Source organism: Sapajus apella, unplaced genomic scaffold (genome assembly GCF_009761245.1).
Source record: "Sapajus apella isolate SASKATOON/1434 unplaced genomic scaffold, GSC_monkey_1.0 scaffold10, whole genome shotgun sequence".
NCBI classification, from domain to species: domain Eukaryota; kingdom Metazoa; phylum Chordata; class Mammalia; order Primates; family Cebidae; genus Sapajus; species Sapajus apella.
In genome coordinates this window covers 6549477-6563927 of record NW_022436950.1, presented here as the reverse complement: position 1 = coordinate 6563927, position 14451 = coordinate 6549477, and the positions used below count along the sequence as shown (strand labels likewise).

The window sequence follows — 14451 nt, the reverse complement described above, 5'->3', positions numbered from 1 at the left end:
AAATAATGTTACTGTGAACATCTGGATACGATAAACCCTGATGTTCTGATTTTAGAGACAATGTGCCTACCTCTATACCTGACTGCCTCTCTGTGTTGACAGGAAACTTCTTGGGAAATGTCCTATCTCCGGCCTTTTGGGAATGTCACACGGAGTCAAATGTGCCCAGAGTGGGTTTGACTTACATCACATGGTCTCTAATCCTTCAGCAGACATGAGTTGGTCTTGTTTTTGTTGGTGTTACAGAATAACATGCAGCTGGCTCTTATTTAAAAAACTTAAAGGTCATTCATTGAACAAACATCTATTGACAGTCTATATTTTCTAATACCTCCTTAATTTGCAAGAAGGTGTTACGTATTCAGGGGCTGGTATGCATAGTGATGTTAGTTTCTTTTCTGTAGCTCCTTCTTTCAACTTAGTTCTGTAGGGACTTCTGGGAATAAGAACAGGACCCACAGATGAGCCATAGGATTTTCAGAGCAAAGCTCTGCTTGGAAGGGTCCAGACCAAGGTCCACAGCAGAATGGAGGTCTAGTATAAAAAAATGTGACATTTGTAGCATCTCTCGATCCTGCTATTCCTACATGCTTGCGTAAGCCATTCATCCTCTAAATGAACTATTCATGGAAGAAAACCTGCCTAATGTCTGCCTGCTCAAGAAGGTGGGCCTGAGCTGTGTTCCCTTTGCAACCTTCCTGGAATCTTATTGCCAAAGCAAGATGCTGCCACCCCCATGCCTGAGCATTGTAAGCTGGCAATCCTCTTGGGAAGCTGCTCCCAGCTTGGATTGAGCTGAGTCTTTGCATGCCTTGAACAATGAATTTGCATCCTAGCTTTGTTCCCCCAGGGGGCCAGCCCTGTGCTTGGAGTGGCCCCTCCAATTATGTTGCTCCAGTTTCTTCTCCCTTTCTGGGCCCCAGAACACCTCCAGTGCCAAACTTGTGGGTGAGAACAGGACCTTGCATGCCAGCCAGGTGTGCGTGACTTTCTCTGGGCGAGTCTGTTCTAGTATTTCTAGGCACCACCTCTCACTGGAACAGCCTAGTCTTTACAGGGATCTTGTTCTGGGACCGCCCTCAGCAGTGTGATTAGCACGCAGGGCCAGTGTGATCCTCCCTTTCTGGGCCTCAGCTGAGAAACCTGAAGCTCAGGAAAGGAGTTACTCTCCTGGATGATGGGAGGCTGGGCCAGAGCATTCGCCTAGAGCATTCTTACTCCTGCTCTAGGACTCTCACCACATACTGGCTAGACTTACACTTCTCAAATATTAACTTCCTAAAGGCAAGTAACAGTTTGAATGTTGTGACGTTGTGATATATAATAAGAAATACATACGTTTGTCTTTGTTTCCTGGCCAGAGCTCCTAAAACCGTAAGTGGTGGCAATGATAAAGGTGAACAGGGAATCTTTTGTTAGTTCAAAACAGATCCCTTTCCATCACACCTAAGTTTACGTAAAAGAGGTGAAAAGTCTGTAAGGATGAGGGTTGGTTGCCAGGGAACAAAACCCTTGTGATTAGAGGGAAAAAAAGGAGAGCGGGACTGAAGATTGATTTTATCGGCGTTGGGCAATGATCTAATCAATCATGCCTACTGTGTAAGGAAGCCTGCATAAAAACTCAAAGGACAGGGTTCAGAGAGCTTCAAGTTGCCAAAGGTGTGGAGGGTTGGGGATCCGGAAATGGCAGATGGGGCTCCATGGCCCCATCCCCATCTTGTTCATTGTACTTTTTCTTCAGGCTATTCATCTGCATTGTTTGCAATATCCTTTGTAATAAACCAAGCCTAGTAAGTAAACTGTTTTCTTCAGTTCTATGAGCTGTCCTAGCAAATGATTGACTCCCAGAAAGAGGGTGTGTGAACCTCTGATTTTTGCCAAGTCATACAGAAGTTGTGGGTAACCTGGGAACCTACTACTTGGAATCGATGTGTGAAGTGGGAGCAGTCTTGTAGGACTCAGCCCTTAACCTGTCAGGTCTGTGCTAACTCTGGTTAGTGTCTGAATTAAATTGAATTGTAGGATACTCAACTGGCATTAGACAACAGGTCTGTGTGGAAGAAAATCCCCACACATCATGAACATGACAGACAACACTGATGATGAGAAATCCAGCAAGTTCAGGATAGAGAATTGGCAGAAGGTCCCCAGGGATCTCTCCCAGTTATCTTCAAAGTATTGCTATAACTCTTCAGGGAGAGAGAGGCAGACTGGTGGAGATGATGAGAAAAACCCAGAAGCTCAGGTGAAAGCTGATACAGGGTGTAGTTGGTTCACATTAACTTTGTGCTTAAAATGGTTAAATATTAAGCTGGGTTCTTTACGTATTAAAGGGCAAAATTCAGAGCAAAGGAGGGGTATACAGAGCCTGTGAAAAGCAGTGGTTAAAAATAGCGAGGGGCTCTGTGGTTTGGAGCATTTAAACTCCATTACTCTTGTTACTTTAACTCTTTCCAGGATGGCCTACCTTCTTCATGCACTTCAGAGAGTTTCTGCAGGGGTTTTCTTCTTAGCACTTTGGGGCATGGTTGTAGGTGACAAGCTGCTGGTGGTCCCTCAGGATGGAAGCCACTGGCTTAGTATGAATGATATAGTTGAGGTCCTCAGTGACCGGGGGCATGACATTGTGGTGGTGGTGCCCGAAGTCAATTTGCTTTTGAAAGAATCCAAATACTACACAAGAAAAATCTATCCAGTGCCGTATGACCAAGAAGAGATGGAGAACCGTTACCAATCATTTGGAAATAATCACTTTGCTGAGCGATCATTCCTGACTGCTCCCCAGACTGAGTACAGAAATAACATGATTGTTGTTGGCATGTACTTCATCAACTGCCAGAGCCTCCTGCAGGACCTGGACACCCTGAACTTCCTCAAGGAAAGCAAATTCGATGCTCTTTTCACAGACCCAGCCTTACCCTGCGGGGTGATCCTGGCTGAGTACTTAGGCCTACCCTCTGTGTACCTCTTCAGGGGTTTTCCGTGTTCCCTGGAGCATGCATTCAGCAGAAGCCCAAACCCTGTGTCCTATATTCCCAGGTGCTACACAAAGTTTTCAGACCACATGACTTTTCCCCAACGAGTGGGCAACTTCCTCGTTAATTTGTTGGAGCCCTATCTATTTCATTGTCTGTTTTCAAAGTATGAAGATATTGCATCAGCTGTCCTCAAGAGAGATGTGGACTTAATTACCTTATATCAGAAGGTCTCTATTTGGCTGTTAAGATATGACTTTGTACTTGAGTATCCCAGGCCGGTCATGCCCAACATGGTCTTCATTGGAGGCACCAACTGTAAGAAGAAGAAAGACCTGTCTAAGGTTGGTGGGTTTATTTCTTTTCGATTGCCTTCTTTCTTCATAGGTAGACATCATTCTTCTGGGCCCTGTCCTCCCTCACTCATTTGGCTCCTTGAGCCTCCTGTCCCTTGGAGGATTTCCTGGAGAAACAGTGGTGGGAAGGTGACACTCAGCTTGGAGCAGCGGGGAAACATAGGAGACCTAAGGCTGAAGTGATACAGGGGCAATTTGGATGAAGACAGGGCTCATGCTTGGCAACGGTAGATTTGCTTAGTTAGGTAATCTGGGGACAGTCACAGAATCATTGAATGAGCCTTAGAAATGTCCCAGTCCAAACAGAGGTGAAGGCTTGACTAAGGGAACAGGCTCAGGTTAAAATCCGTTTTTCCCAACTCTGTCTCATGCTTTCTGGACCTTAAGCCAGAGACCAGCAAACTTGCCTGTGAGCCAAATCTGCCCGAAGGCCTGTTTTTGTTTGTTTGTTTGTTTCGTTTTGTTTTTTCCTTTTTTGTTGAGACAGTTTTTATATGGCCCAGAGCTAAGAATGATTTTTATAGTTTTAAGACAATTTTACAGCAAACAATATGTGCCATGGATATATATCTGGCCTGCAAAGCCTACACATTTACTCTCTGGCCTTTCCAGCAAAAGGGAGTTGGCCTCTGACCTAAGGCAAGTGTTTGCAGATGCCCTCCTGACAGGTAGGAAAAGGGCTGAGAGTTACTTTGGAAAATAAATATCTGTGAGTTTTTAATTTTCATTTAAATATTTACACCTTTGAAAGATTTCAGGCTACTCCGTCTATCTTTTATGCCAGACTTTTCTTTTCCAGTTTCTTTTTTATCACAGAGAAAGTCTCAAACATATCCAAAGACCTTCACCTCTCTTCTTTACACCTGCTGATTTCTGTATTAACAAGATGAACAGTTGGCAGTAGCCACTGTGAAAAGGCAAGGGTGAGGGTATGGAAATAACTGAACTGGTTCCAGGGAGTCTGGGGCCTGAAATAAAAACTTCAAATGTCAGGATTCTTTTTATTGGGACATAATATAGTTGTACACTTGTGGGGGTTCATGTGATATTTTGATACACGTATGCAATGTGCAATGATCAAATCAGGGTAATTGGAATATCCACTACCTTGAGCATTTATTTCTTCCTTATATTGGGAACATTCCCATTCTTCATTTATAGCTATTTTGAACTACAGAATACATTCTTGTTAACTATGCTCACCCTGCTGTGCTATCGCACTTTGGACTTACTCATTCTATCTAAGAGTATTTTTGTGCCCATTAACCAACCCCGCTTTTATAAAAAAATGTAAGACGGAATCTTACTCTGTCACCAGGCTGGAGTGCAGTGGCATGATTTATGTTGCTGCATATGACAGGTCTCCATTCTGTTTTATGGCTGAATAATATTCCATTGTGTATATGTACTATCTGTGAGTGGAAAACAAAACCAACAAAAAACTCAAAGGGTTTTTCCTGTTTTCTCACTCAGCAACAAACGACACAGAAGACTTCTGTGAACAAATGTGTGGGTTTTTTTTTCTCCACACACCAAACAAGCAAGCAATTGTGCCAGATACCAGCTGGGTGGCCTCTAATTTGGTTTTGACAATGTACACCTGAAGATAGCATCAGGTCCCACAGAGTGGGGGTGCAGTCCCTAATTTACATTTGAAGGATATAAACTAGTACAGCCACTATGAAGAACAGTATGGAGATTCTTAAAAAAAAAAAAAGCAGATATAGAACTTCCCCAATATATACCATTGCTGGATATATATCCAAAAGAAAAAAAAATAATATATTGAAGAGATATCTGCATAATAAACAAATGCATATTTGTTTATTATAGCACTATTCACAAAGCCAAAATATGGAATCAGCCTAAGTACATGTCAACAAATGAATGGATAAAGAAAATGTAGGACTATAATATTGTAAAGTATATATTTGGTCTTCATCCTCATTTCCTTGTACAGATCTTTCACTTCCTTAGTTAAATTTATTCCTAGGTATTATGTATTCTTTGTAGCTTTTATAAATAGGATTGATTTCTTTTTTCAGTTTGTTCTTTTTTTTTACTGCATTTTAGGTTTTGGGATACATGTGAAGAACATGCAAGATTGTTGCATAGGTACACACATGGCAGTGTGATTTGCTGCCTTCCTCCCTTTCACCTATATCTAGCATTTCTCCCCATGCTATCTCTCCCCACCTCCCCACCCCCCGTCCCTCCCCCATTTCCCCCCAACAGACCCCAGTGTGTAGTGCTCCCCTCCCTATGTCCATGTGTTCTCATTGTTCAACACCCGCCTATGAGTGAGAACATGCAGTGTTTGATTTTCTGCTCTTGTGTCGGTTTGCTGAGAATGATGGTTTCCAGGTTCATCCATGTCCCTACAAAGGACACGAACTCATCATTTTTGATGGCTACATAATATTCCATGGTGTATATGTACCACATTTTCCCTGTCCAATCTATCATTGATGGGCATTTGGGTTGGTTCCAAGTCTTTGCTATTGTAAACAGTGCTGCAGTGAACATTCGTGTGCATGTGTCCTTATGGTAGAACAATTTATAATCCTTTGGATATATACCCAGTAATGGGATTGCTGGGTCAAATAGGATTTCTATTTCTAGGTCCTTAAGGAATCACCACACTGTCTTCCACAATGGTTGAACTAATTTACACTCCCACCAACAGTGTAAAAGTGTTCCTATTTATCCACATCCTCTCCAGCATCTGTTGTCTCCAGATTTTTTAATGATCGCCGTTCTAACTGGCGTGAGATGGTATCTCAATGTAGTTTTGATTTGCATTTCTCTGATGACCAGTGATGATGAGCATTTTTTCATATGTTTGTTGGCCTCATGTATGTCTTCTTTTGTAAAGTGTCTGTTCATATCCTTTGCCCACTTTTGAATGGGCTTGTTTGTTTTTTTCTTGTAGATCTGTTTTAGTTCTTTGTAAATTCTGGATATCAGCCCTTTGTCAGATGGGTAGACTGCAAAAATTTTTTCCCATTCTGTTGGTTGCCAATTCACTCTAATGACTGTTTCTTTTGCTGTGCAGAAGCTGTGGAGTTTGATTAGGTCCCGTTTGTCTATTTTGGCTTTTGTTGCCAATGCTTTTGGTGTTTTGGTCATGAAGTCCTTGCCTACACCTATGTCCTGAATGGTTTTGCCTAGATTTTCTTCTAGGGTTTTTATGGTGTTAGGTCTTATGTTTAAGTCTTTAATCCATCTGGAGTTAGTTTTAGTGTAAGGCATCAGGAAGGGGTCCAGTTTCTCCTTTCTGCACATGGCTAGCCAGTTTTCCCAACACCATTTATTAAACAGGAAATCCTTTCCCCATTGCTTGTTTTTTTCGGGTTTGTCAAAGATCAGATAGTTGTAGATATGTTGTGTTGCCTCCGAGGCCTCTGTTCTGTTCCTTTGGTCTGTATCTCTGTTTCGGTACCAGTACCATGCTGTTTTGATTACTGTATCCTTGTAGTATAGTTTGAAGTCCAGTAGTGTGATGCCTCCTGCTTTGTTCTTTTTGCTTAGAATTGACTTGGCTATGCGGGCTCTCTTTTGGTTTCATATGAAGTTTAAGGTGGTTTTTTCCAGTTCTGTGAAGAAGGTCATTGGTGGCTTGATGGGAATAGCGTTGAATCTGTAAATTACTTTGGGCAGTATGGCCATTTTTATGATATTGATTCTTCCTAACCCTGAACATGGAATGTTTTTCCATCTGTTTGTATCCTCTCTTATTTCGTTGAGCAGTGGCTTGTAGTTCTCCTTGAAGAGGTCCTTTACGTTCCTTATTAGTTGTATTCCTAGGTATTTTATTCTCTTTGTAGCAATTGTGAATGTCAGTTAGTTCTTGATGTGGCTCTCTTGAAGTCTGTTATTGGTGTATAGGAATGCTTGTGATTTTTGCACATTGATTTTGTATCCTGAGACTTTGCTGAAGTTGCTTATCAGTTTCAGAAGATTTTGGGCTGAGACAATGGGGTCTTCTAGATACATAATCACGTCGTCTGCAAATAGAGACAATTTGACTTCCTCCTTTTCTATTTGAATACCCTTTATTTCTTTTTCTTGCCTGATTGGTCTGGCTAGAACTTCCAGTACTATATTGAATAGGAGTGGTGAGAGCGGGCATCCTTGTGTAGTGCCAGATTTCAAAGGCAATGCTTCCAGTTTTTGCCCATTCATTATGATATTGGCTGTTGGTTTGTCATAAATAGCTTTTATTATTTTGAGATACATTCTGTCAATACCTAGTTTATTGAGGGATTTTAGCATAAAGGGCTGTTGAATTCTGTCAAAGACCTTCTCTGCATCAGTTGAGATAATCATGTGGTTTTTGTCTTTGGTTCTGTTTATGTGGTGAATTACGTTTATAGACTTGCGTATTTGGAACCAGCCTTGCATCCCTGGGTTGAAGCCTACTTGATCATGGTAGATAAGCTTTTTGATGTGCTGTTGCAATCGGCTTGCCAGTATTTTATTGAAGATTTTTGCATCTATGTTCATCATGGATATTGGCCTGAAGTTTTCTTTTCTTGCTGAGTCTCTGCCAGGTTATGGTATCAGGATGATGTTTGTCGCATAAAATGATTTGGGAAGGATTCCCTCTTTTTGGATTATTTGGAATAGTTTCAGAAGGAATGGTACCAGCTCCTCTTTGTATGTCTGGTAGAATTCAGCTGTGAACCCATCTGGCCCTGGGCTTTTTTTGGCTGGTAGGCTCTTAATAGCTGCCTCAACTTCAGACCTTGTTATTGGTCTATTCAGGGTTTCAACTTCTTCCTGGTTTAGGCTTGGGAGGAAGCAAGTGTTCAGGAATCTCTCCATTTCTTCCAGGTTTGCTAGTTTATGTGCATAGAGTTGTTTGTAATAATCTCTGATGATGGTTTGAATTTCTGTGGAATCTGTGGTGATATCCCCTTTATCGTTTTTTATTTCATCAATTTGGTTATTCTCTCTTTTCTTTTTTATTAATCTGGCTAGTGGTCTGTTTTGTTGATCTTTTCAAAAAACCAGCTCCTGGATTTATTGATTTTTTGAAGGGTTTTTTGTGTCTCTATCTCCTTCAGTTCTGCTCTGATCTTAGTTATTTCTTGTCTTCTGCTAGGTTTTGAGTTTTTTTTGATCTTATTCCTCTAGCTCTTTCAATTTTGATACTAGGGTTTCAATTTTGTATCTCCCCTTCTTCTCATGTGGGCACTTATTGCTACATATTTTCCTCTAGAGACTGCTTTAAATGTGTCCCAGAGATTCTGGTATGTTGTGTCTTCGTTCTCGTTGGTTTCAAAGAACATCTTTATTTCTGCCTTCATTTCATTGTTTATCCAGTCAACATTCAAGAGCCAGTTGTTCAGTTTCCATGAAGCTGTGCGGTTCTGAGTTCTAACTCGATTGCACTGTGGTCTGAGAGACTGTTTGTTATGATTTCCGTTCTTTTGCATTTGCTGAGGAGTGATTTATTTCCAATTATGTTGTCAATTTTAGAGTAGGTGTGATGTGGTGCTGAGAAGAATGTATATTTTGTGGATTTGGGGTGGAGAGTTCTGTAAATGTCTATTAGGTTTGCTTGTTCCAGGCCTGAGTTCAGGTCCTGGATATCCTTGTTAATTTTCTGTCTGGTTGATCTGTCTAATATTGACAATGGGGTGTTAAAGTCTTCCACTATAATTGTGTGGGAGTCTAAGTCTCTTTGTAAGTCATTAAGAACTTGCCTTATGTATCTGGGTGCTCCTGTATTTTGTGCATATATATTTAGGATCGTTAGCTCTTCTTGTTGCATTGATCCTTTTACCATTATGTAATGCCCTTCTTTGTCTCTTTTCATCTTTGTTGCTTTAAAGTCTATTTTATCAGAGATGAGAATTGCAACTCCTGCTTTTTTTTGCTTTCCATTTGCTTGGTAAATCTTCCTCCATCCCTTTATTTTGAGCCTTTGTGTATCCTTGCATGTGAGATGGGTTTCCTGGATACAGCATACCGATGGGTTTTGTCTTTTTATCCAATTTGCCAGTCTGTGTCTTTTGATTGGGGCATTTAGTCCATTTACATTTAGGGATAATATTGTTATGTGTGAATTTGATACTGCCATTTTGATGCTAGCTGGCTGTTTTGTTTGTTAGTTGATGCAGATTCTTGATTGTGTTGATGCTCTTTACCATTTGGTATGTTTTTGGAGTGGCTGGTACTGGTTGTTCCTGTATAGGTGTAGAGCCTCTTTCAGGAGCTCTTGTAAAGCTGGCCTGGTAGTGACGAAATCTCTGAGTACTTGCTTGTTCACAAAGGATTTTATTTTTCCTTCACTTATGAAGCTTAGTTTGGCTGGATAGGGTATTCTGGGTTGAAAGTTCTTTTCTTTAAGGATGTTGAATATTGGCCCCCACTCTCTTCTGGCTTGTGGGGTTTCTGCTGAGACATCTGCTGTGAGTCTGATGGGCTTCCCTTTGTGGGTAACCCGACCTTTCTCTCTGGCTGCCCTTAGCATTTTCTTCTTCATTTCAACCCTGGTGAATCTGACGGTTATGTGCCTTGGGGTTGCTTTTCTTGAGGAATATCTTTGTGGTGTTCGCTGTATTTCCTGGACTTGAATATTTGCCTGCCTTGCTAGGTTTGGGAAGTTTTCCTGGATAATATCCTGAAGAGTATTTTTCAGCTTGGATTCATTCTCTTCGTCACATTCAGGTACACCTATCAGACGTAGATTAGGTCTTTTCACATAATCCCACATTTCTTGGAGACTTTGTTCATTCCTTTTTACCCTTTTTTCTTTATCCTTGCCTTCTCGTTTTATTTCATTGAGTTGATCTTCGACCTCTGATATTCTTTCTTCTGCTTGGTCAATTCAGCTGTTGAAACTTGTGCATGCTTTGTGAAGTTCTCGTGTTGTGTTTTTCAGCTCCATCAATTCACTTATATTCCCTTCTATGTTGTCCATTCTCGTTAGCATTTCGTCAAATCTTTTTTCAAGGTTCTTAGTTTCTTTGCATTGGGTTAGAACATGTTCTTTTAGCTCACTGTAGTTTCTTCTTACCCACCTTCTGAAGTCTGATTCTGTCATTTCATCACACTCCTTCTCCGTCCAGTCTTCTTCCCTTGCTGGTGAGGAGTTGTGATCCCTTTTAGGAGGAGAGATGTTCTGGTTTTGGGTGTTTTCATCCTTTTTGCACTGGTTTCTTCCCATCTTTATGGGTTTATCCACCTGTTGTCTTTGTAGTTACTGACTTTCAGATTGGGTCTCTGAGTGAACTTCCAGTTTGTGGATGCTGAAGTTACTTCTTTTTCTTAGCTTTCCTTCTAACAGTCTGGGCCCTGTGCTGTAGGACTGCTGAGGTCCACTCCAGGCCCCGCTTGCTGGGGGATCACCTGCAGCAGCTGCAGAACCATAAGGATTGCTGCCAGTTTCCTCTTCTGCTATCTTTGTCCCAGGATGCCTGCCAAATGTCAGTCTGTTCTCTTCTTTGTGAGGTGACTCTTTGGATATACGGGGGTCAGGGAGCTGCTTGAGGAGACAGTCTGTCCTTTACTGGAGCTCAAGTCCTGAGCTCTGAGCTCCATTGTTCATTCAGAGTTGCTGGGCAGGTATGTTAAGTCTGCTGCAGCAGAACTCACAAACTCCTCTTTTTTTTTTTTTTTCCCAGGTGCTCTGTCCCAGGGAGTTAGGGCTTTATTTATGAGTTTCCACTGGGCTGCTGCCTTTTTTTTTTTTCTTTCAGGGCTGCCCTGCCCAGTGAGGAGGCAGCCTAGTCACTGTCTGCCTGCAGAGGCTTTCCTGAGCTGCTGTGGGCTCCGCCCAGCTGCCATGTGATCTTCCCTGCAGTCCTGTTTATATGGGTGTAGTTAGAACTGTCTTGGCAATGGTGGCCCGCCTCTGTTATGGTGGACTCTCTCAGTAGTGGCAGGTTGCCTCAGCAATGGTGGGCTGCCTCAGTGATGGTCAGACTGCCTGCGTGGTGGTGGAGTGTCTCAGTAATGGCGGACGCCCCTCCCCCACAGAGCCGGACCATCCCGGGTTCAGCTGTGCTTGCTGTGAAACTCTCAACCCAGAGTGTTTTCAATTACTGGTTTTGTTGTTGTTGTTGTTGGGTGTGGCGGTGGGACCAGCCGAGCCTGATCACCTGGCTCCCTGACTCAGAGTCTTTTTTTGTTGTTGTTGTTGAACAGTCGACTCTCTCCCTGTGAAAAGGCGCGGGATCTCCCATACCGCGACTCACTGAACTGGCTCAAACAGCGGCGCTGAGATTCCTGGTGGTTTTTTTGCCTAGGAATCTCCTGGCCTGGCTCGCTGTTTCAGATGAATGGGTGACTCTGCCGTCTCAGGGCTCCAATCACCAGCTAAGAGGGCACCTGGACCAGTGTCTCTTGTACAGAGAACCGCAGTGCCAGGGCGCGGGCAAAGCAGCCGCGGGGGCCAAAACAGCCGCACTGGCCGAAACAGCCGTGCAGGCGACCCGTGGGGCTCCTCCACCTGGGAATCTCCTGGTCTGTGGGCGATAAAAATCTGTCTGGAAATGTGGTGTCCACTCACCCTCTGCATTTTCACTGGGAGCTGTAATCCTGAGCTGTTCCTAGTCTGCCATCTTCCCCCATCTCAGTTTGTTCTTTGGTGGCATTTATAAATGCTGCTGATCTTTGTCAGCTGATCTTGTATCCTGCAACTTTCCTGAATTTGTTTGTCAATTCTAACAGCTTTTTGGTGGAGTGTTTAAATTTTTCTAAATATATTATGTCCTCTGAGAACAAGAATAATTTGACTGTTTCCTTTCCAACTGGATGACTTTTATTTCTTTCTCTTGCTTAATTGCTTTGGATAGGACTTCTAGTACTATGAAGAATAAAGTGGTGACAGTTGGCATCTTTGTCTTATTCCAGATTTTAGAGGAACAGTTTTCAGTTTTATCTTTTTCAGTATGATGTTAGCTGTGGGTTTATCATTTATGGCTTTTATTATTTTGAGGTATGTTCCTTCTGTAGTCTGTTTATTTGAAGTGTTTATTATAAAGGGATGTTGAATTTTGTTGAATGTTTTTGCAGCATCTACAATGATCATATGAGTTTTGTCCTAAATTCTGTCAGTGTATGAATATCAATTTATCAATAAATGTATCACATTTATTGATTTGTGTGTGTTGGATCATCCTTGCATTCCTGAGATGAGTCCCACTTGATCTTGATTAATTATCTTTTTAATGTGCTATTGGATTTGGTTTGCTGGTATTTTGTTGAGATTTTTGTGTCTATGTTCATCAGAAATATTGGCCTGCAGTTTTCTCTTTCTGTGTGTGTGTTCTTATCTGGTTTTGGTATCAGGGTAACGCTGATCTCATAGGATGAGTTTGGAAGTATTCTTTCCTTTTCATTTTTCTCAAATAGTTTGAGTAGAATTGGTATGAATTCTTTTAAATATGGGTTGGTAGAATTTAGCAGTGAATTCATCCAGTCCTGGGCTTTTCTTTGATGAGAGACTTTTTATTACTGCTTCAATCTTGTTATTTAAATTGGTTTGTTGAGGTTTTCTGTTTCTTCATGGTTCAATCTTGGTAGGTTGTATATGTTTGGAAATGTATCCATTTCTTCTAGGTTTTCTAATTATTAGCATATAGTAGTCCACAATAATGTCTAATGATCCTTTGTATTTCTGTGGGGTCAGTTGTTACATTTCCATTTTGGTTTCTGATTTTATCTGAGTGTTTTCTCTTTTTCTCAGTCTAGCTAAAGATTTGTCAATTTTGTTTATTATTATTTCTTTTTTTAAAAACAACTTTTTGTTTCATCTTTTGTATTAGTTAGTTTCAATTTAATTTATTTCTTCCTGATCTTTATTGTTTCTTTCTTTCTACAAATTTTGAGTTTGGTTTGCTTTTGCTTTTTTAGTCCCTTGAGATGCATTGTTAGGTTTTTAATTTGAAACCTTTCTACTTTTTGGATGTAGGTATTTATTGTTAAAAACTTCTTGCCTAGTTCTGGTTTTGCTATAACCCATAGATTTTGATACATTGTGTTTCCATTTGCATTTGTTTCAAGTAATTTTTTCCTTTTTAATTTCAGGAAAATCTAAGAAGTTAATAAGCAAAAGTTATGTATTTATTTAATGATTTGATACTATTGATTGATTAAAACCTATTTATTCCTTCTCCTTGAAGTCTGGGTATTGGGGAAAAAAAAAGTAAATAAAAGCTACTTATTCTTATTACAAAGAAATACTTGGCATAAGAAGGAAAAAATATCATTTCTGCATGTTGGTACCAATCATCTTATTTTTGCGAAAAGTTGTACTCAGTTATATTGAGAAACTGGGCTATCATGAATGTACTTTTTGAGCCCTGTGACCGTGTATCTGGTGCTTGACCTTGCTTGTATCTCAACTGTGTTTCCAGCATGTCACCCTAGAGAACATTCTGTATTATGATATGTAATTATCAACATGAGCTTTTAATTATTAGGAATTAAGTTGAAGTGATCAGAATAGAATTTATTTTGTCTAATAATCAGACCATTTCAACAGTATGAAAAAAAGTGTGTCTCTGGACAGATGGAAATGTCTGGAACCAGATAGAGGTGTTGGTTGCAAAACATGAATGAGCTAAATGCCATGAAATTGTTCACTTTAACATGGTTAATTTTATGTGACTTTGTCGCAATACATTATTTAAGAAAAGAAGATGTATCACAGATCATAGAAAATGAAGCCCTGATTTTTAGCTTATAAATGCACTCCTCATTAGGCAAATAACATAATCAGGCAATACATAAAGGAAACACAACATAAGTGTCCAATAAAACTTTAAGAACATGTTCAACTTCAGAAATAATCCAAGAAATTCAGATGAATAATCAGTGGAATTTAATTTTGCCTATCAGGTTAGTAAGCATTCTTTATAGTAGCTATTGGCCCAACCATAAAACAAATACATTTCTAGAAAGAAAATGTGCAAAGCCTTTTGAAAACCATAGCTTGGTGACCATTTTTTACCTAATGCTATGATTCACAGAGAAAGGATATCCTTTCTCATGGTAACCACTGGGCTCCCAGCCTCACCTTGTGGAAGAGTAAAGCAGGATCATTTCCCTTTTATTCCCATGTTGGTGTGACTTTGACTAAAGCCTTACCTGCCTCCTCTGCCCAA

General features: G+C 40.8%; 1 protein-coding gene across 3 annotated transcripts in view; it reads left to right on the top strand.

Annotated features, from left to right (window-relative positions):
- Positions 1-14451, top strand: part of LOC116551618 (UDP-glucuronosyltransferase 1-6) — a 99316-nt gene that overhangs the window by 38693 nt on the left and 46172 nt on the right. The window contains exons 1-2 of one of the 3 annotated variants that reach the window (XM_032277853.1): positions 1112-1284; positions 2458-3319. The exons of 1 other annotated variant lie outside the window; for it this stretch is intronic. In XM_032277853.1, the coding sequence (XP_032133744.1) occupies positions 2459-3319 (861 nt within the window). In that variant the 5' untranslated portion in view covers positions 1112-1284; position 2458. Of the gene's footprint in view, positions 1-1111; positions 1285-2022; positions 3320-14451 lie in introns of those variants that run through there. One more of the 3 variants, XM_032277852.1, reaches the window with a different exon arrangement.